The sequence below is a fragment of the Danio aesculapii genome, chromosome 8, assembly GCF_903798145.1.
Source record: "Danio aesculapii chromosome 8, fDanAes4.1, whole genome shotgun sequence".
Taxonomy (NCBI): Eukaryota; Metazoa; Chordata; class Actinopteri; order Cypriniformes; family Danionidae; genus Danio; species Danio aesculapii.
In genome coordinates this window covers 17,874,787-17,901,131 of record NC_079442.1, presented here as the reverse complement: position 1 = coordinate 17,901,131, position 26,345 = coordinate 17,874,787, and the positions used below count along the sequence as shown (strand labels likewise).

At 33.3% G+C, this 26,345-nt stretch overlaps 1 protein-coding gene across 7 annotated transcripts in view; it reads left to right on the top strand.

The window, feature by feature from the left end:
* Positions 1-23,976, top strand: part of rimbp2b (RIMS binding protein 2b) — a 205,094-nt gene extending 181,118 nt beyond the window's left edge. For 2 of the 7 annotated variants that reach the window (XM_056463337.1, XM_056463336.1), the window contains 8 exons: positions 4,287-4,453; positions 6,016-6,184; positions 8,870-8,932; positions 11,715-11,818; positions 14,110-14,142; positions 15,212-15,283; positions 16,748-16,882; positions 16,997-18,040. In XM_056463337.1, the coding sequence (XP_056319312.1) occupies positions 4,287-4,453; positions 6,016-6,184; positions 8,870-8,932; positions 11,715-11,818; positions 14,110-14,142; positions 15,212-15,283; positions 16,748-16,882; positions 16,997-17,023 (770 nt within the window). In that variant the 3' untranslated portion in view covers positions 17,024-18,040. Of the gene's footprint in view, positions 1-4,286; positions 4,454-6,015; positions 6,185-8,869; positions 8,933-11,714; positions 11,819-14,109; positions 14,143-15,211; positions 15,284-16,747; positions 16,883-16,996; positions 18,041-23,414 lie in introns of those variants that run through there. The other 5 variants (XM_056463338.1, XM_056463335.1, XM_056463339.1 and 2 more) reach the window with 4 other exon arrangements.
* The last annotated feature ends 2,369 nt before the right edge of the window (positions 23,977-26,345 follow it).

Sequence of the window (26,345 nt, the reverse complement as noted above, 5' to 3'; positions counted from 1 at the left end):
TGAGATAAAAATCTAAGACATACATTTTAGCCTGATTTTAATTCATGATGTGCTTTTGTAAACATAGTTAAAGCAAAGTGATCATGTTCGAAAATTTGCATGCTAAAAAGTAGAGCTGAGAACCAAGCCCTGTGGTACATCAGCTAGACAGGCCCACCTCTGCAACATTAATTGATTGATTAAATAAAATAAATAAATATGCTAAAATAGGACATTTGTGCGGCAATTCATGTTATTTTATTCCTTTTTTGTGATTAAAATCAAATATAAATATATGTGCCATAACAATAAGCCCGCTAATCTAAATCTGGGTGATTTTATTTTCTTTATGCATTTATTGGACTTGGTGTCTGATCCAAACATCTTGTTTCAGTATAACAAAAGCATCAGTGTAGCAAACCAGTTTGCATTTGTTAGGTGATTTCATGGGGTCTTTAAATGAAAATACAAGGTAAGCTCTATTGACTGCTTTTGTGACAAGATGTCTACCTAACACAAATGTTTTGGGACTTCATTTAAAATTACGACACTAGAATAAATGGTCAGAATAATTGGGTCTCAGATGTAAGATTGCAATACCTAAACATATAGCTGTACTCAAGTCTAATATGACCCTTTTTTACTACAGTAACTATGTCCAAATTGAGTCCCATTCAGTCTTTTAGCTTTTGCCATGTTCACGCTAAGCCTAAATTGTACCGTATGCATAAATGGAGAAAAACACTGAGGCAGTTGTGTAGCTAAAAACAAAGACAAGATGGCAGGTTATTGTAAATGATCTTTTGTTTCAGATTTATATAGATTTATTAAATCTAGAATCAAGCAGGCAGTCACTAGAGCTTTACTTGTATTCCTGACTCAAAACGAACAGAAACTGCCTTTTCTTCAGAAAGGTAAACATGCAGGATCCTGTCAGTAACAGACAGCGTGAGGCATATTTACTGAACTATTTTTATATTAGTTTACCTTTATATGCTTATTTAGGTTTTAATCAAGAGCCATTTTATGCCGTAAAATATCAGGCAATTTCTATTTACAATATACAATAACTTTACCATTTCTTTTTGCAACATGGAATTATTTTTAATGACTAGGTTTAGGTTAGGCTTCCGAGTGATTGCTCCTTCGTTTGTACTCATTCTTGTGTGGTCTAAAACACCAGACAGTGTTTGTGAACCCCTCTTGCTCCCCTTGCTGTCTTTTTCCTCATCCATCTGCATTTTCCCTAAATTTCCTTAGTTGTTTCATGCATGTGTGTTTTTCACTGTTGGATGTTGTAAGATCACAAACCTTAAGAGCAGAAATGCCTTCATTTTCATTGAGGACTATGATGAATGTATTTTTTTTAATGCTGCTTGAAAGTGTTATATTCTTATTCCTATCAGTAATTGGGTGCATGATTCACGTGTATCAGCTGTACAGTATATACACTGATAATTAAAGGGGCTAAATGTGGAATTTTTATTGTTATTGGGGATACCGGTGGTGTTAAGCAAACTACAGCCAGCAACATGTTGCTCATACATGTAATTTAGCATTTTACATATAAGATATTAAAGTTGCCATAGAGTGCATTGATTCAATAATTAAAATTGCTCTCTGATATCTACATAAAGGGTATGTTGCTTTGGTAAAATTCTAAATCAAAGATTTTATATGCTTGTTTATAACTACAGGAATTACCCTTAGAATGAAAGTTCAATTTTAACCATATTTGGAACAGTGGTGAATATTAATGACCTCAGCTCTTGCCAGTGCCTGCTTTCACACATACACACACATTGTTTTGTACTTAAAAATAAACAAAAAAATGTGCAAAAAAAAAAAAAAAAAAAAAAAAAAAAAAAAATATATATATATATATATATATATATATATATATATATATATATATATATATATATATATATATATATATATATATATATATATATATATATAATGATTCCTTGTTAAATCATTTTTCAACTGAAGTGATAGTGGGGAGGTTTATTTTGATGAGTGAGCCATCTTTAAGCCACCAGAGTACCCTAATTTGATCCTGAGTTGTGTTGTAGATAAAAATATGCTAAATTATAGTTATATTCAGCAAGGAGGGTGACAAAGATGTATCGAGGGTTGTATTTTGAAGCTTTAACATATATGAAAACATGGGCAGCAATTAATATCAACCTTTGCATAAACAGATTTGTTTTCTAAAGTTTACTGGCATCCTTTCACTCAAGAAAAATCACCGTAAGAGCTGAGTGATATGACACTATGCATAAACGTGCATTAAGCACTTATATTCATCAGTGTTTCTTGCCTAATTACAAACATGCTTGGTGAATTTCACAATATACACATTAAACTAAGAAAAGATACAATCATATTATTGACCCTGTGTACAATGAAACAGTCAGTGTTTTGTTTAAAGAGTTTAAGGCTCATTTTATGTCATTTTCATGCAGTAAACGTGGTTAGCTATGCCTAGGTATATCCGTATTTTCATTCTATGGCATCTTTAAATGTAATTCAAAGCACCAATATACTTACATGGTTCTTTTTTGTTCTTTGTATAGAATTTTATTCGAGTTACACTACAAACTTTACGTATTGGCTATGAAAAAGCAAATAATAAATAAATATTCCTACACATAGCCCCTTTAACTATTTACTTCTCTCTGTGACTGTTACAAGTTAACAGAAAAGAGTTATTTGATACTTCACACGGAACAATTTCATCTGGTAGTACAACCCCAAATCAGCAAAAGGTTGGGACAGTATAGAAAACGCAAATAAAAGATGAAAGAAATGATTTCGAAATTTACTTTGACTTGTATTTCATTGCAGACAGTACAACAGCACATTATTCAATGTGTTTCTCATGATTTCTTTTATTAAATAAACACGTATTTCGATTTTGGTTCTTGCAACACGCTTCAAAAAAAGTTGGAACAATAAAGCATTTATGACTCTCTTTACGCGTCCCTGTAAAAGAAGGCAGCATATTGTGGTCCAAAATCTCTATTTACTTTTCAGCATTAATGATGCCATCACAGAAGTGCAAACCAAGAGCATTGACACAACCCCATACCATGACAAACCCTGGCTTTTGGACTTGTTGCTGGTTACAGTCAAAATGATCCTTTTCTTCCTTGGTCCGGAGCACATGGCATCCTTTTCTCACCAAAAATATCTGAAATACTGATTCTTCTGATCACAGTACACGTTTCCACTGTATGATGGTCCATCCCAGATGTCTCCAAGCCGACGGTGCTTCTGGACACTGTTAACATAGGGCTTCCTTTTGGCACAGTACAGTTTTAACTGCCATTTGTAGATGTAACTACGTATTGTGGTTTCATATTGTGGACAAAGTTTTGTCAAAGTAGTCCTGAGCCCATGTGGTGATATCGCTTAAAGATGACTGACGATTCTTGATGCAGTGCCGCTTGAGGGATCGGAGATAGTTCAGCTTAGGCCTGGACCCTGGTTCTTTACGCACTGAAATTCCTCCAGATTCCTTGAACCTTTTAATGATGTTCTGCACTGTTGAAAGTGAAATATCCAAATGTCTTCCTATCTTTCCTTGAGGAAACATCATTGCTTAACCAATTTACCTGATTACTAGCCCTAAACTCCTCCCAACTTTTTTTGCAATGTGTTGCAGGTCTGAATGACAGGAAAGGGTGTATATTTACAAATGAAATAAAGTTGACAAGACATATAAAATATTTTGTGTTTATGTTGTCTGCAATGAAATACAAGTCAAGGTAAATTCGGAAATCACTGCTTTCTTTTTTATTTGCGTTTTCCATACTGTTCCAACCTTTTCTGATTTGGGGTTTTAGATCGATCACTCCAGTAAAATATTACTAGTGAGTTGCTGCATGTCTGTTTAAGAAATTTTTAAATGTCTTTTTACAGTAAAACAGCAATGTTTTTATTCCCTTTCCTCGTTCTTTTGAATTGCATGGAAGTGTTCTTACTGCATTCTTCTTTTTTTGAGATGCTTGTATATATCACCCCTCTGGTGTGTTGTGTGGCAAGTAATTCTACTGTATATGCATTCGCAATAGCTGTGATTAGCATTTATATCAGTTTATTATGTTAATATGTGTTTCTTGTCTTGGTGTAAGAAGATTTTGTATAGTCATGTAGCAGCATACTCTGTATATTTTTCAGTGCTGTTTAGCTGTCACAGAAGCGCAACTGATGCCTTTGAGGAAGCATACTGTCTTTAGGACTTTAGCTGTCCTGTAGTTTCTGTGTGTAGAAGAAGATTGCACTCTCCTGTGTTTCAGATGGTTATGGAGGACGGGAACGGCGGTCTCCAGACTACTATGAGTCAGAGCCAGAGGACTTGTCTCGAATCTTTGTGGCCATGTTTGACTATGATCCTCTGTCAATGTCACCCAACCCTGATGCTGCTGTTGAAGAGCTTCCCTTCAAGGAGGGCCAGATCATAAAGGTTTGAATTCAATATTGTTAAATAATTCTCTGATGTTCAAGTTCAGTTTCTTAATATAGTTGTAATGACTCAAATTTTATGACACTCTATTTGGCTACATTAAGTACAGTAGTATAGACATGTTTATGCATAATTAGTAAATAATAACAATAATAACAAAACTATATATATATATATATATATATATATATATATATATATATATATATATATATATATATATATATATATATATATATATATATATATATATATATATATATATTTATTTATTTATTTATTTATTTATTTATTTATTTATTTATTTATTTATTTATATTAAGTTACTGAAATAAGGCCAGAAAATAGAAAACATAATTTTCATAAGGCTTTGTGTACTGAAAGTTACTGTATATGATTAATAATTCATATTAATGCCATTTTTCTTCTGTTTAATTTGAGACTTTTTGATTCTGTTCTGGGCTATTTGATTCAGACATAAGCTATTATAAAAATGCAGACTAATTCCACTGTTTGATAATTATATTTATATTAAATATAATACAATTATAATTACATTTTTATATTATTACTTACAGTATATTGTGTGTTTGTATTATAATATATTTTTACACAAGTTCATTAATATAGTAATCAATAATCATGTTAATTTATTATTACTTTAATTGGTCACATAGGTTTACTATAAGGTTTTATTATTAAATGTATTTACTATCATTCATTAATCATAGCATTTACTTGTTTACATTTACTAATGCATTATTAAAATCAACATTCATTCTTGTTAACGTTAATGTACTTTGATTTAACTAACAATGTACACCTTTATTTCCATTTAATAACAATAAATACATTCTGTAATAAATATGTTATTTATTGTATTGTTTATGTTAATAAATATATTAACCAACATTAACTAAAACAACCTTGTTTTAAAGTGTCACCCTTTAATTTATATATTTACTCATATTACTTCAATCATCAAAGTGAATTGTTGTTAATTATTAAATATAGTATTATGTAATATTAATATAATAGTATTATTATATTAATATTATGATTATTAATAATTATCATGTAATAGCATTATATTAATATTATATAAATATTGATATATTATGTATTTAAACAATATCTGAATTTTTATATAGTGTTAATATATGTATTTAAATAATATATTAATATTATATGAATATTAATATATTATTTAAATACATATTAAATTAATATTATATAAATATTAACAAATTATTTAAATACATATTATATAAATATTGATATATTATTCACGAAATATAGGTTCAGACTATTGTTCTTATGCTTTTTAATGTACTTATTGAACTTATGTTAATCTTCTGTTTTCATTGGTCATTTAAATTTATTTCATTAGCAGACACTTTTATGCAAATCAATATTAAACCAGCATAAGTGAATGATCCGAGAAAGAAAACAGAGGTTGAGCCACCGTATCAAACCGAGCGCAGCAGCAGTATGGAATGAGAGAGAGTGTAATTAAGAATGCAGTGAAATGAGTTTAATCATGGCCCTGCTGTGTTGTCCAGGTGTTTGGAGAGAAGGACACAGATGGATTCTACAGGGCAGAGATCTGTGGCCGCAGGGGCCTCGTCCCCTGTAACATGGTCTCCGAGATTCAGACGGATGATGATGAAATGATGGACCAGCTGCTCAAACAGGGCTTTCTTCCACTCAACACACCCATTGAGAAAATAGGTATGAACTAATAGGTGGTTTGTTTGCCATCCTGCCCATCTCGTCCTCCTTAATTAATTTCTGTCTTCTGTTTGTGCTCTTATTTGACAGTAGGTACTAGTTTGCAAGTCCACATTCTGTTTCATAGTGATAAGTGTTTCAGTGTTACTCTTAGTAGCACTGCTTTTGGAATTATCTTACATTTTTATCATACTGTATAGACATTTTAACATGTCTGTTAGTCACAATCGTTGTAAGCCATAAAGCATATCATATAGAGTTGAAGTCAAAATTATTAGCCCTCCTGTAGTTCCTTTTTTAAAATATTTATCAAATTATGTTTAACACAGCAAGGAATTTTTTATGGTATTTCCTATAATAATTTTTCTTCTGAAGAAAGTCTTATTTGTTTTATTTCGGCTAGAATAATAGCAGTTTAAAACATTTTTAAACCATTTTTAGGTCAATATTATTAGTCCCCTACTGCCCATAAGCATTTTTTTTTTCGATTGTCAACATAACAAACCATCATTAAACAATGATTTTCCTAATTACTGGCGACAGAGGGGTTTCACACTGCATGACTTTACAATAGGAAGAATTGCTGACAAACAAACACAGGTCTCACAACCAAACACAGGCCAGAAGTGACATGGAAACAACACAATCTTTTGTTATTAACTACATAATGAGAAGAAGCCTTTTGTGGGGTAGAAAATTTACTTATTTTGCTCACCTGGCTTTTGATGGGAATTTGCAATTTCTTTCAAACTTTTTTCAATTTCGAGCCGGTTGTGGTATTGCTCAGATGACACTTCAAACAGACACAGGTGCTTCTGCCAAATTTCCACTAGTTTTTCCTCCATTTCTTGGGTCCAAATAAACTGAAAATGAGCGCTTTTAACTTCTCCCCCAACCTCCCACTGGCCTGCAGGTAACCACAGTGAATGCTGCTCTCTCATTGGCTGTAGGTGATCGTGGATGTTATTTTCAATCAGAACACATTTGACAGGACATGATTTGAATCTGTCAGCTCCAGATATTTAGCATGCCAAATATCTCACGGGCGTCAGCGACTCATTGCCGATCCTCTCAGATCACGTCTATGATAGCTCATACTGTGTGCTTGTTACTCATGTGAACAAGCACAAATTTGCCTGTGATTTCAGGCATTTGTCGCGATTTCTCAAAATGAGTCAAAATCGGGGCTAAAATCATGCAGTCTAAACTCGGCATAACTTGGGAACTTAATTAAACTAGTTAAGCCTTTAAATGGCACTTTAATCTGAATACTCAAAACAGTCTCATTCTGAAAATGTAGGCCTATATTTATTTCCGGAGATCGCAAATTATGTAGCCAGATGTATGTATGATTGAATTTCATTTTTAAAATTAACGTTACGGGGCGGTATGACAGCATTCCTTTTCGCGCCGACCGCTTACCTACGTGTAGACTGCTTTCCCGCTGTTACCAATATGTCCAGTAGCTTGCCATGTACATCGACAGACTTGAGATGCAGAGAGGAGTTGACCACAATGACAAGGTTCGAATCCAGCAAAGAACAGTTTCAGTGATTAAGACAAAAACAGAAGCCAAAAACTAAAATAATCAAGTAAATAACAGGGTGAGAATGTGGTAAAATCTGAAAACGTGGTATACATCTGGTGTTTTTTTCTGGATTAGTTTTTAAAACTGTAGGTTGGGTTTAGGGAAGTGAGTGAGCAGATCATCCTGTGCTTTTGAAAACACTATTGGTTGGGTTTAGGGAAGGAGGAGAGTGGGTCAGTCGATTGGTCAGTCTGTAAGTCAGTTGACAGCGGCCTCTGGTGGATTTACGCGAGAAGAGCAGGCACGAATGGCACTCGCAAAAGAAATTGGAGATCTGAAAAAGTGTACACAGCGGCCTCTGGTGGATTCGCAAAAACAAAAACTGCCAAACTAAAACATACCTTCTGGGGTATTTGGCGCCATCCAGAAATGTATCTGTATAAAGGGCTACGTTTTCAATACGAGCCTCTGTTGTGAATACTAGTATCTTGAAAAATATCTAGTAAAATATTATTTACTGCCATCATCGCAAAGATAAAAGAAATCGGTTATTAGAAATGAGTTATTAAAGCTATTATGTTTAGAAATGTGTTGAAAAAAAATTATTTACATTTAACAGAAATTGGGGGAAAAATATACAAGGAGGTTAACAATTCAAGGGGGCTAATAATTCTGACTTCATCTGTATATGAGAATTGGACAAGAATACAAAAATCTGTATTATTCAGTTCAGTTTCAATGTTGGTTAGAACTACAATTCCATGAAGCACTGTGAATGACACAAATTAAAAACAATAGAGGGATATGAAATTGTTCTTTTAAAATATGCAAACAGATGGGTTAAACAAAAGCCTATACAATCAGATAACCATCTCTGAGCTCAAAAGAGTTTTCACTTTAAAGGTTTAGCAGTTACTGTTAAAATGGATTTTCCCATAGAGAAAATAAGGGGATTTTTTAAAAAGCTTTATTCATTTTAATTATCAAAAAAAAGTTCTGTCATCACTTATGTTCTCATATGACTTTCTTTCATCAGTAGATATCAAACGGAACTCAGACCAGAATTTGAAAAATGGATAACCCCCTGTGCCTTCCTTGCTTTCATTTTCTCCTCTTTTTCTTCCATTTCTTTCTTGGTTTCCACTTTTATTTTTAAGTAAATTGCAATAGGTTCAAAGATGGCCGTTCAGTTAATCGCAGGTCCCGGAAATCCAAGAGAGGTTTGTGCCCCCATCTTCTTCAACCGTTTTCTCATTCAGACCTCCTTTCTTCCTTTTTTTTTTTTTTTACTAAAGTGCCTTTTAACAGCTCACCTTCAAGTTTGCCTTCAACAAGTGAATGACATTTCAGTGCGAGCATGATCTATTCATCTGTTCTCATAAAGCGAATAAGGGAGATCAAAAAAGAGAATAATGTGGTGTCAGAAGTCTGAAACCATTGTTGAAAATGTTTCTATTTTAGAGCACCTTGAGCTTTAATGGAAACAGTTTTAAACAGTCCAATTGATCAATGTGCTTGAATTGGTGACTAAGAAATGGTTCTTATTATTCTCGCTGTAGGATGGAAACCTTGTATGTTCAGGCTTGCATGGTCAAGTGGCAGTCACACTGCACTTTTCACCCCATAGACTTACATTCATACATATGCGAATGTGGCAGACCGGAAAAGCAAGCTCGTGCAAAAATGGTTGTGTTGCAAAGTTCAAGCTTGGTGAACTCTGACCTGTAAAAACATATCACATGATTGCGGGAGACCAATAGAAAATCAAAACATGACCTCTCTGTACAAAAATGTAAAACATGGATCAATCGCTCGCTTTTTTAACGTCTAATCATCTTGTTTAGTCCCGCCTTTATTCGCAGCACTGTACGACAGAATTTCACAAGCTTAAACTGTAGGGCAGGGCTATTCAATTAGTTTTTCATGGGGGCCAGATGAGGGGGAAACGTATCCCAAATGAGGGGCCAGAGAGATTTGACTTGCAATATGAGTGGACACGGATGGAAGTAAAGAGTGGAGGGAGGGGGGATTCGCGGACAAAAGTGAAGATGGGGGGAGGGGGGTGGGGGTGTTGCGGGACATGGGGGTTCACGGACGGAATCGAAGAGCGGCGGGGGGGGGGTCGCAGACAAAAGTAAAGAGGGGGGGTGAGATTGTGGGCCCGTAATAGCATCTCTCGATTCTATTGTCTTAGAATCGTCCTAACTTCACCAAACTACCCCCACCCCAGCGATGACCCTGAGTGCTACGCAAAAGACTCTTAAAATGGTATTTGCCTGGACTAGACGGTATATGCTAGAGTAGACTAAGACATGCTTTCCTGTGCCAAAAATTACAGACATGGTGATTCTTGAGTAAAGAAAACACTGTACGCACTCAATCAATCCTTAAATTAACTTAAGAGGTTTAGTCACAAAATTGCAGAAACAAATATCATATTTAGGTTATATATACAGTATATTGCAGAAAATGACAGTAGGTCATGATAAAATATTCAGACATTAAAGCCTCTTTTCAACTGTGCCGTATTGTACTGTTTGGCTCAAGGTAAAACCACTGAAACTAACTAACAGGCTTATCCGGGTACTTTGAATCATCTTGATGATTACTGAGACAGTCGCTGTCTGTCAGGTCGCTGTTTTTGACTGCTTGGTGCCATCTTGTGACTGAATAAAATGTAGGTTAGTGCATGCTGCATTCAGCCATTTTTATTTCTGAAAGCTTTGCCTTTAAATAAAGAGTTGTTAAACTATTACAGCTCAGAATAGTGTTTTGTGTATTTTTTTCAGTTTTGTGGCAACTAGCTATGTAATAATTTGGATAAAGTACATCCAAGTGGTTATTTCCATAGAATAAAGCCTTTCAGTATTATATAAGAGCCCTCTGCTTTATGTCAGGCTGCTGATAAGCCAGTCAGGCATTTTTCTGCAATAACAACGGCCTGGAACATACTTTTTTAACTAAAGTAGGTGGGATTATCACTAGAGTTGCTCCGTCTGACGTGACATAGTTTTCATTCTGGGTCGTCTTCCAACTACATGGCGCAGGTGATTGGTTGCTGTTGCCTCAGAATGAGCTTGTTTCTTAACATTTAAATATTTCAGTGTCATTTCGATTAGCAACCTGCAGAGCATTTTTGGATACTCTCCTCCACCCCAGCCACACCTGTGTATAGATCTGCTGTGGAGGTTACATGTATGTTGTGTTTGCAGGAACAGTGTGTTACATTCTCAGACTGTATGTTTTTCAATATACTGGCAGTAGTAACATCTCATGCTTGCTCTGCATCAGTACTCAAAGCAGCGGCAGCACAGCAGATCTATTCCTCCAAGACCAAAAAAAAGCATTACCCTATACCCTGTACATGTGAATTACTATACTAAACGTCTCAAAAAGTTATCATGAGAGAAATATGTATACATCGAAAATATGTAATATAATTGTATAAGTTTACTAATTAATGACACATACAGTACCTATAATGGTAAATCCAGAAAGTGACGATAACTTCATAGTGGTCTTTTCCATATACCTGGAGATACAAGGTTTCTGCCTAACAGTGACAGTAACGTGTTGTAACAATTCTTTCAAGATTTATTTCCATTTTCATTGGTTAAATGTTCACTATAGATTAGTTTGGACTCCACAGTGCAAGATTTGGGTACTTATTTAAAGTCATTCAAGACAAAGTGCTGCACGTGTCAGGGAAAATCACAATATTTTATTGAATAATTATTGTCCTAAAAAAGCAGTTCATTAATCAAAACTCATGCCATTTGCTGAATCCTGTAATTTTGGACAATAGAGTTTTTGATCAATAACATCAAACTCTTGTCATCCTGCAAAACTGTCTTTATTGTTGTTCATTAATCATTGTTTGTTGCATATTTTGTGTTAATATTCATTTATTTGTAGTTATCAAAAACTATTAAAGAGTATTTTGCTTTACTATCCCTCCAGCATTTATATATATTTGGTTTTTGTCATCTGTTTGTCTCTCAGAGAGGAACAAAAGGAGTGGAAGACAACATGCAGTGTCGACGCGGAGGATGGTGGCACTGTATGATTATGACCCCAGAGAAAGCTCGCCTAATGTAGATGTGGAGGTACTAATGGAGTCCATTTTGTCCGGGCTTTCTTGTACTTATGGTCTCATCCCATAAGTTTTTGATTTTTATGCTGGCTTGCCTGAATGTCTGCCTCTGTAATAGCCACCGAATTCATTTTCAGCTTATTGTCTGCTTCTGCGGCTAAAGTGTGATTTGTATTTTTATGTTACTGTTCATTCAGATGGCACATGTTTAGAGAGTAAAAAATCTTGTGTCGATTACTTAGAATGTTGTTCCAAACCTAAATTATTTCTTGGAAGTTCTTTAATGCTGAATGTGTTATTTTATTTTTTTTTTTTTTTCATTTAAAATAGTCTCAAACTTTAGATAGGTTTCCCAAAGACATCTCTTTTCTGCCTAATAATTTAGCACCATGTATACATTTTTATACTGATTATTAAGATTATATATTGTCAGTTTTAATTATATATATATATCCATGCACTTTGGCTATTTTCTTGTTTTTTTTTTCATTCTGTTTTGAATTTCTATTGATCTTCACACTTTATTTTAGTAATTTTAGTACATACATTCAAACTCATCAGCCTCCAATGCTACATCCTTTTTACTGATATTTACTAATATTATATATTTTAAAAGTCATTTTAAATTGATGAGATTTTCTTCAGAAAAATGTAAATTTTCTAAATTAAATAGCATTCAATTGATTGATTCATGTTGCCATGCTGACAAACAGACCTGCTGCCATTCGTAAATCATGCTGTGCTTTTTTATTTACATATTTACGTGTGTTGAATTTTAAGTTGTAATATAATGTCATCTAAGATACTAATTCTAAAAATAATAAAACAAATAAAACTGGAATTCTTTAACCGTTACATTTAACCCTCATAATGCATTAAAAACTGGACATTTATTTTCATATTATTTTCATATTATGTATTATTATCAGGTTTGACCAAAGTAATCTTTATGTAATAAAGCAGTCATAGCTTCTTTTTTTAAGTCAGTTCATACTGATATGTGTTGACTTATTATTATGAGAAGTTATTAGGAAAAGCAAGCAAAGTTTTAAAACTTGATTACACATGGACCACATATAAAAAACTGATGATATATATAATGTATAATCAAACAATTGTATGAGATTGACAAGAACACTCAATGTGCAATGGGCTATATGCACACAGACTTTTAATTTTCATCCAGGCAGTCCAAGAGCTTCCGGTAAACTGTCTTTCCACTGCAAAATTGTCACGTCACGATCTGATTTCTTTAAAAATAAGCAATCTTCACTACCTGTTAGATATATATGATATGAAGTGGGTTTCAGATTGGACAAGAAACGCTGCATTAAATTCCATTTGACATCTTTCATCTTGTTTTACGCTTGAACAACTGAATGAACGCTTAAGCCTATTTAACTGGATGTATTGTAATGACATTACAACATCGATGCTGTAAAAACAGTAAAAATAGTTACATAAAGCTTTCACTGGAAGTTTATCGTTGGCTTTAAAACTCTAACTGTGCATAGAGCCTATTGCAATTAACTAGTATTAACCCCATGGAAATGAATAGAATTTGATTAAATTCCTTTGAATTTGTAACTCATGATTGCTTAAAATCATCCAGTTGAGGTCTATTTATTTATTATTAATTCATTCATTCATTTATTCATTTAGACACTGATTAAAAGTTTTTATAATAACCTGAAGATGAATTATGAAACTAAATTTCTAAATCGTTGTCAAAAAATCTAATCTTAAAAAAGATCCTTACCTATTTGAAGGATCTTAAAGCATTTGTAAAGTTTTGCTCCATTACTAAACAATACTCAATTATTTAATTTAATTAATTAATTATTATTATTATTTGTACTTCTTATGCTGGGAATGATGCTTACATGGAATTATTGTTCACACGAGTAAATGACATGCAAAGTCAATCCAAACGTGTGAATATAGGAGAATTATCGTCACACAGCACAAATGATGCAGAATGCACAACATTTGCCTCAATAAAAGCGATCGCACAAGTTCAGATAACTGAACTCAAGTGAAAAATTTGTGTGAGGGGAAAAACATCCTGTGAGTAAAAAAGAGCTAGTTATACAGTGCTCCACGTCGGGGACCTGAATACATTATGAGGGTTAAAAGAACCTACAGTAACTGATTGAAATGTGTCCATAGAAGTACTGGGCATTAAAATTGTCCAATTCAATTGCAAATTTTTGACAAGGTGATAATTCTTTATAAGTAGCCTTTTCAAGTCTTTTACACGCCATTGTCACTTCCTGTCACCTTTGCATTGCCGCTGGCGCACAGGCCCACTATGGGGGCAGCTTGCAGAGCGAGGAGGTGAGTGTGGAAAGAAGTAGTGAGTCTTTGCTCACTGGGCCTGTGCCAAATGACACTCTATTTCCTACTGAGGAACTCACTGCACTGCATCAGCACCTGTACTGTCTGTGTACGTTTCACCTACGAGACCCAAAACACCATAATGCATGCACAACACATTTACATTGCGCACTGAATGTGTTTTAAAGCCTTCATATTTCGCTTGATGAATGATTCTGTTAGGAATAAGCGTAACAGGACACTTTATATTCCACAGTGGTAGTATTAGTGTCATGCTTAAGTGCACAAAATATGCATTTAAATGAATTTCAATGTGTCTGCATGCATTTATTGGATATTATGAATCATTATAATGCACTTATGAAGGCTTTGTTGATTGGCTGTGAGTGAGTGAGTTCCTGCGAAAGGAATAGGGAATGGTTATTTGTGACACTGAGACCTCTGTGTGTGCTTTTTGCTGTTGTTAGACTCGAGGTCAAGGTTTACATTACTGGTTTGTGAACACAGCTCCTAGTCTGACAGAGAGGGCCTGCCTTGCCCAGTGTTGGTTGATCTGTGTTTGCGTTTCACAAGTTTGGTGGATGTTGTTTTGGACCTCAATTTTAGAAATTTTCCTTAAAAAGATAACTTTATTTCATTTTCATTCTGACTGGTGATGTCGAGCCATTTTCTGATTTATACACTGATGCACAGATGGATGGGTAGTATATACATATAGACACAGATAGACAAACAGATTGGATGGATGTATGGACAGACAGACAGACAGACAGACAGACAGACAGACAGACAGACAGAGAGATAGATAGATAGATAGATAGATAGATAGATAGATAGATAGATAGATAGATAGATAGATAGATAGATAGATAGATAGATAGATAGATAGATAGATAGATAGATAGATAGATAGATAGATAGATAGATAGAGACTTGTGATTGACGTATTCTCCTAAGTCATTATTACATCTACATTGTGTTTGTAAATGTTGCCAATTTGCATATTCAATCATTTCTGTGACCGTTCTGAATGAAGACGAACTTGATTTTCCTTCTCTCTGTCCTTCAGGCTGAACTGACGTTTTGTGCAGGTGATGTGATCACAGTGTTTGGAGAGATCGACGAGGATGGTTTTTACTATGTGAGTAGATCATTCAGCCCTTCTGGGTTTTTAATGCAGACATTACACTATACAGCAAATGTTTTGGCTTGTCTTGTTTTTTTTTTGTTTTTTGTTTTGTGTTTTGTCTTGTTTTTTGTTTTGTCTCGTCTTGTCTTTTTTGTTTTGTCTTGTTTAGTTTTTTCTTGGCATTATTGTTTTGTTTTGTCTTGGCTTTTTTGTGTTGTCTTGTTTAATATTGTTTTGTTTTGTCTTTGCTTTTTGTATTGCCTTGTTTTGTCTTGTTGTAACTTGTTTTGTTTTGTCTTGGCTTTTTTGTTTTGGCTTGGCTTGTCTTGTTTTGGTTTTGTTTGTTTTTTTTGTTTTGCTTTGTCTTGTCGTTTTGTTTTGTCTTGTCTGGTTTTATTTTGTCGTCTTGTTTGTTTTTTGTTGTTTTTTTGTTCTTTGTTTAGTTTTTTCTTGTCTTGTCATTCTGTCTTGTTTTGTTGTCTTGTTTTGTTTATTTGTTGTTTTTTGTTCATTGGTTTACATTGTTTTTTTTTTGTTGTCGTTGTTTTTTTGTTTTGTCTTGTACATTGTTTTGTTTTGTCTTTTTATTGTATTGTTTTGTATTGTTTTTTGTTTTGTCTTTCTATTGTTTTCTTATATTTTGTCATGGGTTTTTTGTTTTGTTTTGTCTTGTCTTGTCTTGTCTTGTCTTGTCTTGTCTTGTCTTGTCTTGTCTTGTCTTGTCTTGTCTTGTCTTGTTTTGGTTTGGTTGGGTTTGTTTTGGTTTGTCTTGTTTTGTCTTGTTTTGTCTTGTCTTGTCCTGTCCTGTCCTGTCTTGTTTTATCTAGTTTTGGTTTGTCTTGTCTTGTATTGTCTTGTTTTGTTTTGTGTTGGCTTTTTTGTTTTGTCCTGTCTTGTCTTGGCTTGTCTTGTTTTAGTTTTGTTTTGTTTTGTTTGTTTTTTGTTTTGCTTTGTCTTGTCATATGTCTTGTTTTGTTTTGTTGTCTTGTTTTTTTGTTGTTTTGTTTGTTCTTTATCTTGTTTTTTCTTGTCTTGTTTTGTCTTGCTTTATATTGTTTTTGTTGTTTTTTTGTCTTGTCTTTTTCATTGTTTTGTTTTACTTTATATGGTTTTGTTTTTTTTGTCTTGTCTTGTTCATTGTATTGTCTTGTCTTTTTATTTTTTGTTTTTTTATTGTTTTTTGTTTTGTCTTTTTATTGTTTTGTCTTGTCTTTTTGTTGCTTTGTCTTATTGTGTCTTGGCGTTTTGTATTGTTTATTATTATACATTTTTTGTTGTCTCTTTTAGTTGTTTTGTTTTGTATTATGCTGTTTTTTTTTCCAGGGGGGGAAAACAGTTGTTTACTGTCTTGTCTTGTTTACAGTGTGCACATTTACACACCATCTAATGCTGATCAATCATGGTTTGAGCTTCTTCAACACGAGAGTTACCAAAGGTGCAGATTTAGCTGCGTGATGTCCTGTGCTTTCTCTTTAGGGGGAGCTCAATGGACACAAGGGTCTGGTCCCCTCCAACTTTCTCGAAGAAGTGCCTGATGATGTTGAGGTTTACCTCACCAACACCCCGAGCCGCCACCCACAGGACCACCCATCCCGGACAAAGAACAAAAGGGTACATCCTGTTTCACACTAGCCCTCTGTCATCTATTCGCTCTTTTTTTTAATCTCCTCTTCCTGCTCCGCTGTTTTCTTCCTCTTCTCCGTCTGTGTCTGTGTTGTGTGGCAGCCGGTTGCTTTTTTGATGGATCATTGAAGAAAAAAACGAGAAACGAAGACAGCTTACTAAACACCGTAAAATACAAGACTAAGGAACCTTTATTTTTATGTCAGACGCTCAGCAGCAGCGTTCAAGAAGAAATGTGAACTGTAAATGAAAATGCATATTCATAAAGCATTGTCTGAAGAAGAAAAAAAAAAAGAAAAGAATTCAGACGTCCCAGATCAATAGTTGTTTATTGTTCTTATTTATGGGGAAAAAACAAGCACTAAAAGACTGTTTATTTATTATTTTGTACCTGATTCACAAGTGAAGCATTGCAATAGATGCTTTATGAATGTAACTGTGTTTAAACGTGAAATCAATTTATAATAGAGGAGATAGTTTTGATGTACAGAGAAATGAACCCATGTAGACCTGTAGACCTGCATGCTTTTTCTTTCAGAATGCTTCAGCGCCACCGTGAAACTTTTTTAGGTGCTTATCCAATTTCAAAAAAGAAAGAAAATCAAACCCTTTTGTATATGTTTCCAAAATATTTTTTTTGTATATTGCTGATATATAAGACTATCAAATTACAGAGACACAAAGCAAGTGTTGGAAGTAGAGAAGAGGTAAAAAGAATGATTTTATCTGTAGATGTAGATATTGTACAATGGTCTGCAAAAAAAAAAACATAAGAAAAGAGAAAAAAGAAAATATAATTGCTGATGGATGTTCTGCTCGCCCATCAGAACTCATCAAGGTTTTTTGTGTACTGAAAGTTTTGATTCTTTTCTCATATTCATTGTGCAAACTGAAAACTGAAATGCATTATATCATGGCATTGTTTTGTTTTTTTCCTCGCTTTCTTGGCAAAACAGAAGAAGAGTGTTCATTTCACTCCGTAACGGCTCAGTATCTGTCACGTAAGTGAGCAACAGGGGATACCAAGAAAAATGCTGGCCGCGTCTAATGCTCAAGACACGGGTCCTTATTGCTGATGCTCCTGGTATGCACAAAACACACACATTCAGACCAATTACTTTTTAATTTCCATAAAATTGTACATTTGGGTCTATTTGCAGTAAAATTATTTATTAAATATTTAGATATTTTGATTTTTTTATATTTTTTATGTTTTGTATTGTTACATAATTATAAACTATATGTTATATCATATTATTTTAGTCAATATTTATTTTATTAATTTACTAGTTATACTATTATTATCTAAAATCTCATTTAGTGTATACCAAAAAAACATGATTAGAACAAGAACCGTTTGCTAACAGAAAAATTCTATATAATTGTAATTTATTTTAATTATGGTATATAATATTAAATATATTTATATGTTGCAGCTATTTGTAACATTAACCCAATTGTGAGAAAGGCATTGTAATATAATATAATATAATCTAATATAATATAATATAATATAATCTAATATAATATAATGTAATGTAATGTAATGTAATGTAATGAAATATAATATAATATAATATAATATAATATAATATAATATAATATAATATAATATAATATAATATAATATAATATAATATAATGAAATGTAATATAATATAATATAATATAATATAATATAATATAATATAATATAATAAAATAAAATAAAATATAATATAATATAATATAATATAATATAATATAATATAATATAATAGATTTTTTGTGCATCAGTACTACAAATTCTGAGCTGTGATTGGTCCCCTGCTGTCAGTGCATTAGACAGGCACAGCTGGTATCTTCAGTTGTTTCTCTGGGTGTTGTTCATTATAATGTTCGTCTCTCATTGACTCCTACTGTAAGTCATAAGAAGCTCTAAGGCCATTGTTGCACGGTCAGAATTGGACCCTTGACCCCTTTACCCCATCCCTTCTCTTCTCTAATGTGTGCAGTTTAGTAGATTCCTAGTGCAAGCCCTGGGACAAACCCTCTCCTCTCCTGTAGATGTGCACCCTATACTGCACTCAGAACAAATTCAGAGTTCTGAAGAAAAAGTTTAATGCTTTCAGAATGAATCCCAAAGCATTGGCAATATCATATAGAGTAAGTGTGCATGTGTGGGGTGCACTATTTCCATTTAGTTTTGGAATGAGCAAAAATGTCAAACAAGCTTTTGTATCATTACCCTTCTCCATCTAAAGAGTAGATTTCAGCTCTATCTTCCTTCTTAAACTTGATTGAATTGATTTTTTTATTTGAAGTTCTCTCAGCCACTTTGGTAAAAGAAGCTTTTTTGAAGCAGGTTTGATTTGGCTCCAACACCCTTGGTGAAGTTACCATGCTGAAAGGTGATAGATTACTTCAAAAGACTGGTAAATTAAATACTTATCTTCTTTTTACATTGCCATTATAGATAATGACTCTGTTAGCATACATTTCATTTTGTGTTATACAGCGATACAACTGATTTTAAGAGGTTAGATCACACAAAAGGGACATTTCAGTCATTATTTATTCAATGCGGTATGGCCTCTTTTTTGGACTGCAAAATTTCCCTTATAATGGCAGTGAATAGCAACCCATATTACATAAGGAATAATGACAATATACTCATGGTTGTTCTGGTGGAATAAAGCGCAACAGTATTATAAGACTGATTAAGACTAAAGCGGCTAACACTTTATAATTAGACACTTTGAATAATTTATTCAGCATTAGCAAATAGTTAATTCATTATTTGTTAAACATAAACTCTACATTAATAAATGTTAGTAAGCAGTTGATTCTTTTTTATTAAGTATTGCATTATTTACAAACTAGTTATTTAAGAATAGTTGGTGCTATTTTAAGATCATTCAGAATGTGTAAGTAAATGATTAATAAACTATTCAAATCAACATTCATATATCTTATTATTATTCAAGCATATATTAATAGTTAACTTTTATGTTGGTAAATCCTTTATTATCTCAGCTTCATCCATTTTTGTGACCTAATCTAGTGATGACTATTTATGCTTATAGATCCCTTATAAATGACAACTAAAGGCTCAGTTATAGTCTAAACAGGACAAAAAAGAAAATACACGACGTTATTCATTTCTATTCATTTGAAGATATGCAAATGAAACTGTATCTAATGAAAGATAAATCTTTGCAACCTTATGTAAAATAAAATGACTGTACAGTTTAAACATCACTAAATAACATTGAAAAGTTTAATCATAATATATTGTAAAATTATTATATTATCTTTGTTCTATCCAATTTTATTTAATTGTATTCATTCCTAATTGTATTTTGACCCTCCTGTTATTGGGCAATGTTTAAAGTTTACAGTAATTTTTTTTAGTTACGATTGCAAACATGTATTGTTCATTTGATGCTAAGCCTTTAATTGTCATTTATAAGCGCTTTATTGTACAGTAATTTTATTTGACTTAAGATCGCAAAGATTTCTTTTTCATTTGATACAGTTTCATTTGTGTATCTTCAAATGAATTGAAACGTCATTTATTTTCTTTTATTCTTCTTTTCTTTTTTCCAAACTGAGCCTTTAGTTGTCATTTATAAGGGATTTATAAAGCATATATAGTCCTCACTAGATTAGGTCACAAAACTGCATGACATTTAGTTAATAAAGCATTTATTAACATACAAATTAACCATTAATATATGCCTGAATAATAAAATATATGAATGTTGATTTGAATAGTTTATTAATCGTTTACTAACTTATTCTGAATTATTCTAAAAGCCACCAACTACTCTTAAATACAAATCATTGGTAAATAATGCAAGACTTAATTCAGTAATGAACAATTAACCACTAATAAAGTATGAAAATACAATTATTAAGCACATTATAAATGTGCCTATTAGTCAAGAATACTGCATTTGAAGCTGTATTTATAAACTGATTACTAACGTTTGTTAATGGAGAGTTTTTGCTTAACAGATAATGAATTAACTATTTGCTAATGCTTATTAGATGATTCAAAATGTGTAGTTATTATAAAGTGTTAGCCTAAATAGCTTTATTTTGTGAAAGCAACTGCCTAGATGTACATTATTCCACATACAGCTGCTTGTCACAAAACTAAAACACAAAACATTGATCTCAAGTTTTACAGAAAAGGGCATGTGTGGCATGTGACAAATATTCCAAGTGTACAAGGGAAATATGATAAGCTGTAATGAAAAACAAATCACAGTTTATTTTATTATTTCATGAAAATCCAGAATGTTTCGTTAAAGTTGACCAGAACCAGAAATCCAGAAGTTGTTTGTTACGTAACTTGATACAAAGTGTTGATTTTAAAAGTAAAGATGTAAGATACCAATATAGGAACCTAAAGAGAACATTCCTAAAACATTCTTATTTGGTTTAGAGCCAACCAAAGGTGAACCAAACAGGAACTATAGGGGAACCTTATGCGCTCTGGGTAAATGCGAGTATTCTTGTTTAGAGAATACATTCATAAACAAAACAAGTTTTCTAAAAGCATTTCCCTCTCTAGTAAATTAGTTTAAAGGGAAATATCAACCAATTTAGTTCACCAATTTCAGTTTCTTCTGTTGAATACAAAATAAAGCCATTTTGTGAAATGCTGGTAGCTGGCACCCATTGACTTTCATAGTAATATTTTTTCCTACCTCAAAAGTCGATGGGTCTCAGCAACCATCATTCTCCAGATTGTCTTCTTTATGTTCAGCAGAATTATTAAACTGAAGTTGTTTAAAACCACATGAGTATGAATAAATTATGCAGTAATTTTCCTTTTTTTTAATGAACTATCACTTTAGGTTCACTTAACTTATTCAATCACTATCCTTCGACTTATTCCTGGATTGATCAGAGGTCACCACTGCGGAATGAACTGCCAGTTACTCTGGCATAAATGCCTCCTGGCCCAGTCAGGACTCGAAACAGCGACCTTCTTGATGTGAAGCAAAAGTGCCGCCCAGTTCACTTTAATTTCAAACTAAAACAGGGACAGTTTATTGCCAGGCAGTATTTGAAATAGTATACCTACTGTATGAATATACTACTTGTTCATTAGTTCTAAATACTTAATAAATTACGCTTAAATATACACAAGATATAGACATAATATATAAATATATTTGAACTTTGCTTAGGTATACTTAAAATGAACTAATGAACTAATATACTTTTGTTTGGCTTGGCCATTGGTCTCCATTTGAGGATGACTGTAAACAGACATTAGCGCTATTAGCTGGTATCACCACAGTTCGCTCTGACTGAATCAGGAAAGACACATGCTGTAGTAAATCAAGATTAATAGAAACGCAACACAAAATACAATCAATGTACTTTCTTTTTTGAAGTAAATGTATTGGTTGTGTATCAATTGTTGGCTATTAGCATCACATTAGCACTTGTTAGCACTAAAGTTCACTTTGCATCATCCAGGAAAAGTAAGATGTGTTTAATCAATTTTGATAGAAAGATTACACAAAATACAATCAATGTCATTTTTACTTCTGAGGTAAATGTGTCTGATGTGTTCATTGACTGTCAACGGTTAGCAAACATTAGCACTTTTAGCGCTAAAGTTCAATCCAGCTTGCCCAGGAAAAGCAGATGTTGTGGGGAATCAAGACATAAAAACAACACAAAGTAAAATCCATGTACCTCTCTGAGGTAATATATCCTTTGTGTTTAACATTTAACATTACATTAGCACTATTAGCATTAAATTTACTGTATTTAGTTATTCTGACTTTCATTTCTGGTCTAGAGATTTACAAGAGATATACTGATACTGTTTTGGTATTTGTAGGACTATATCATGTCACTTTTTGATCAATCCTGCTTTACCAATGAAACTATGTTGTTAACCTCCAGACACTTTGGAATATATGGCAATTTGTGTCACACGAGACCATTGCTGTTGTTGTTCTCTGTTCACTGCCATTATATAAATAATCACAACACATTTTTTACAAATTCTCCTTTAGCAGTCTGAAAATAAATGGGCATATGACACCATGGTGAGTAAATAATGTAAATGTTTGTGTGAACTAACCTTTTAAGAGCAAAGTATGGGGTGTAAGGGGTTTTCAGGTGTTCCTAGGTAGTTTTGTTATCACTATAAATGAATTATTGCCATGTCACTGTATAAAAATAATCAATTCTTACGATTTTGCTGTACTTGCAGTCTGATATTGATCTTTTAATTAGAGTTTAACCAAAATCTGAGGTGATGCATACTCAATATTTACCCCAGAAAATAATTCTCAAATATCATTCATAGATTGCTGTTTAAACCTTATTGCAAAATGTACAGTTGATTGATAACTGACTGTATGGTGGCCCTGCTGGGACAGAAAGGACTGTGAGAGAGGAGATGGGGTGTCTGTTGTACAGTAATGACGTTGAGATAAAAGGCAAAGAAACACCTTTTCTTTATAAACGTCCGGCCCTGAACTGTCCCCTGCGGGTCTTTCATTAGGTCCCGGTGGAAAAAGCGGGCCCTCCCAGAAGAAGTGCCATCCCCACAGTGCGCCCACACACCCCAGGGCTCTGTGGTTCCGTCTGGAGCCCCCGACCTGAATCTCAGAAAACAGGACTGCTCTCCAAAGGAAAGAGTCTGTTGAAAAGGCTTGGTGCTGTCAAATAGTTTCACATTCATTCTCCTCACAGCAGCTGGCTTTAGGAGATTGGAATTAAGGAGAAATTGAAGAGGTGGGGAGAAGAAGAAAAAGAATCTCCCATCGTCGTTTTTTCACATAGACTGGATCAAACATGGAAAATAGAAAGCGAAATGGTGCAAACTAGGGCTTTCATGACCACAATGTTGATGAAACTGTAAACCCAAACTCTGTTTGCCCGTGTTTGATTCTGAAAAGCACAGAAATGCTCGCTAATGTGAGTTATTATGATGTCCTGTCTTAAAAACACAGTAATCAAATGCAATCAATATTATATTAACAACGACAATAATTATTATTATTATGCTCTCTGTTTTGATTTATTGTGATGTCTTAAATATCACTGTAAAAAAGGGATAATTAAATTCAGCTTATACTTATATTTAATTTGTTATATAGAATATATATATATATATATATATATATATATATATATATATATATATATATATATATATATATATATATATATATATATATTCATTTTTATTGTTATAATTAACAACAAGCAGAATATTCATTAAAAATTCAAATTATTTTAATATTATAGATATGGTTGTACAAGGGGTGTGAGATATAATGACATACCATTGATATTTATTACATTAGAAGAATATTTACATGGATATTTATAAGGGATATTTAGTTATTGCCATTTTTGCACATTTTAGATAATCTAGACCTTTTTTCCCCTAAAAGAAGGATAACCTAGCACAAATGGAGTTAGCACAAATATGCAATGGGGATATGCAGTGACTCTGCAGTACATGTTCTGTATATTTCTACAAACACCATGAGAGAAAACAATATTTTACTGGGCTTTAATTCATTTGTTGTTATTTTAATTTATTTTTTAAGTACTAAATGGTCATGAAACTCCTAGTGGATGCGAGTCTCCTCATATTTGCCTTACTCAATGCACAATGGTTTGTGTTGTGGCTGAGATTGGTCTGTTTTGTGTCGTGTGCAGTCATGTCGACGCTTCCCTTCTCATCACACTGCACTGTATTTCAAATCTGTCTCACCAAGTGTTGTGTTGTTGTTTGCAATGGCTGTCGTTCGTAGGAAAGGATGGACTTTCACTTCGTTTAAACACTACGAAAAAAAAATTCAAGTTGTTCATAAATACTTTCGCATGTAAATTGTGAATAGAACAATTTACATAAGAACGCTTTTATATACAATTTACACAAAAATGTGGTATATTTTCATGAACGAAGACCTTATTTAGCACAAATTGACATGATTATAAGCCTCTCACAACATCCAAACCATTCGAATAACATATTCGTGTAGGAAATGATCAATTGTGAATGTATGGCCAAGGAACTTTCCCAGTTCAAACCTTCCTTCTGTACTGTATTCCCTCTCTAGACATTGCTCATTTTAATTTGTTTGTTCATCATTTCGCCTTTATTTTTTTGCCCTGAACGTACATGCTAAAGTAGGTTTGCAAGTATGGACCGAGACTGCCAAAAAAAGGAATGTATGAGAAGCATTCTGTATATCTTGTACAATTTACAGCCAAACTCCAGGTGTTCAATTCATCAGAATAAACGTGTTTTCTTGTCTTTTTTGTTTCTTTTCCGGTTTAATCATTTAATCATGAGATATGTTACGGAGCATCGCTTCTACATGTTTGAGTGACTGCTGCTCTTTTTGTACTTTTTGTCCATTTGTACATTCTTTTTAAATGTTTCTACTTGCTTTTCAGACTGCCTTTTTTGTACATTCAACTTTATATTCTGACTGTGGAAGCTTTCCTCACGGTGTCTTCAAACCATAACGTTTTAAAGTCTGCAATTGTGTGCTAGCTTTATGAAAAAGAATTATAAGCCTATATTGATGGTTATCAAATATTGTGTGAGTGTGCATGTGCAGTTTTATATCAAAATAAATTTGATATTTTATACACAATGTTGCATGTGTTTTTATTTTCACGAGTCTCGCACATGGGGTAATGGCATGATGCATTCATTTTGATGAAGTTTGATAAAACATAAACAGCTTCCAACAGATGGCGCCCTAGATCAAGAATTGCCTCCCGCTGGAGAGATTTTTACTACTTTCTCACAGACACAGTAATACAGTACCTGCACACAAAATTGTTTTTAGCATTATATCAACGTTATAAGTATTTTAGCTTTATACATTGATTGATTGTCTTAAACTGTTATATGTTCTATTGAACTTAAAAATAAAATGAAAGATTGATTGATTGATTGATTGATTGATTGATTGATTGATTGACTAAAACACACCTTTTACATTTATTGCATCATTATTTTCCTAAACTGTAGAATCCATCCAAATAATAAATAATATCTCATTAAACGGGCAGCAGGCTAGCTCACAATCGCCTCACAACAAGAAGGTCTCTGGTTCGAGCCCCGGCTGCATCAGTTGGCATTTCTGTGCGGAGTTTGCATGTTCTCCCTGTGCTCGCGTGGGTTTTCTCTGGGTGCTCCGGTATCCCCCACAGTCCAAAGACATGCAGTATAGGTAAATCGAATAAAATTGGCCGTAATGTATGTGTGCGAATGTAAGAGTGTATGGGTGTTTCCCGGCATTGGGTTGCAGCTGGAAGGGCATCCGCTGCGTAAAACATATGCTGGATACGTTGGTGGTTCATTCCACTGTGGGGACCCCTGATTAATAAAGGGACTAAGCTGAAAAGAAAATGAATGAGTGAATCTCATCAAATGGGCAAGAATTATATCATTGTGAGAAAT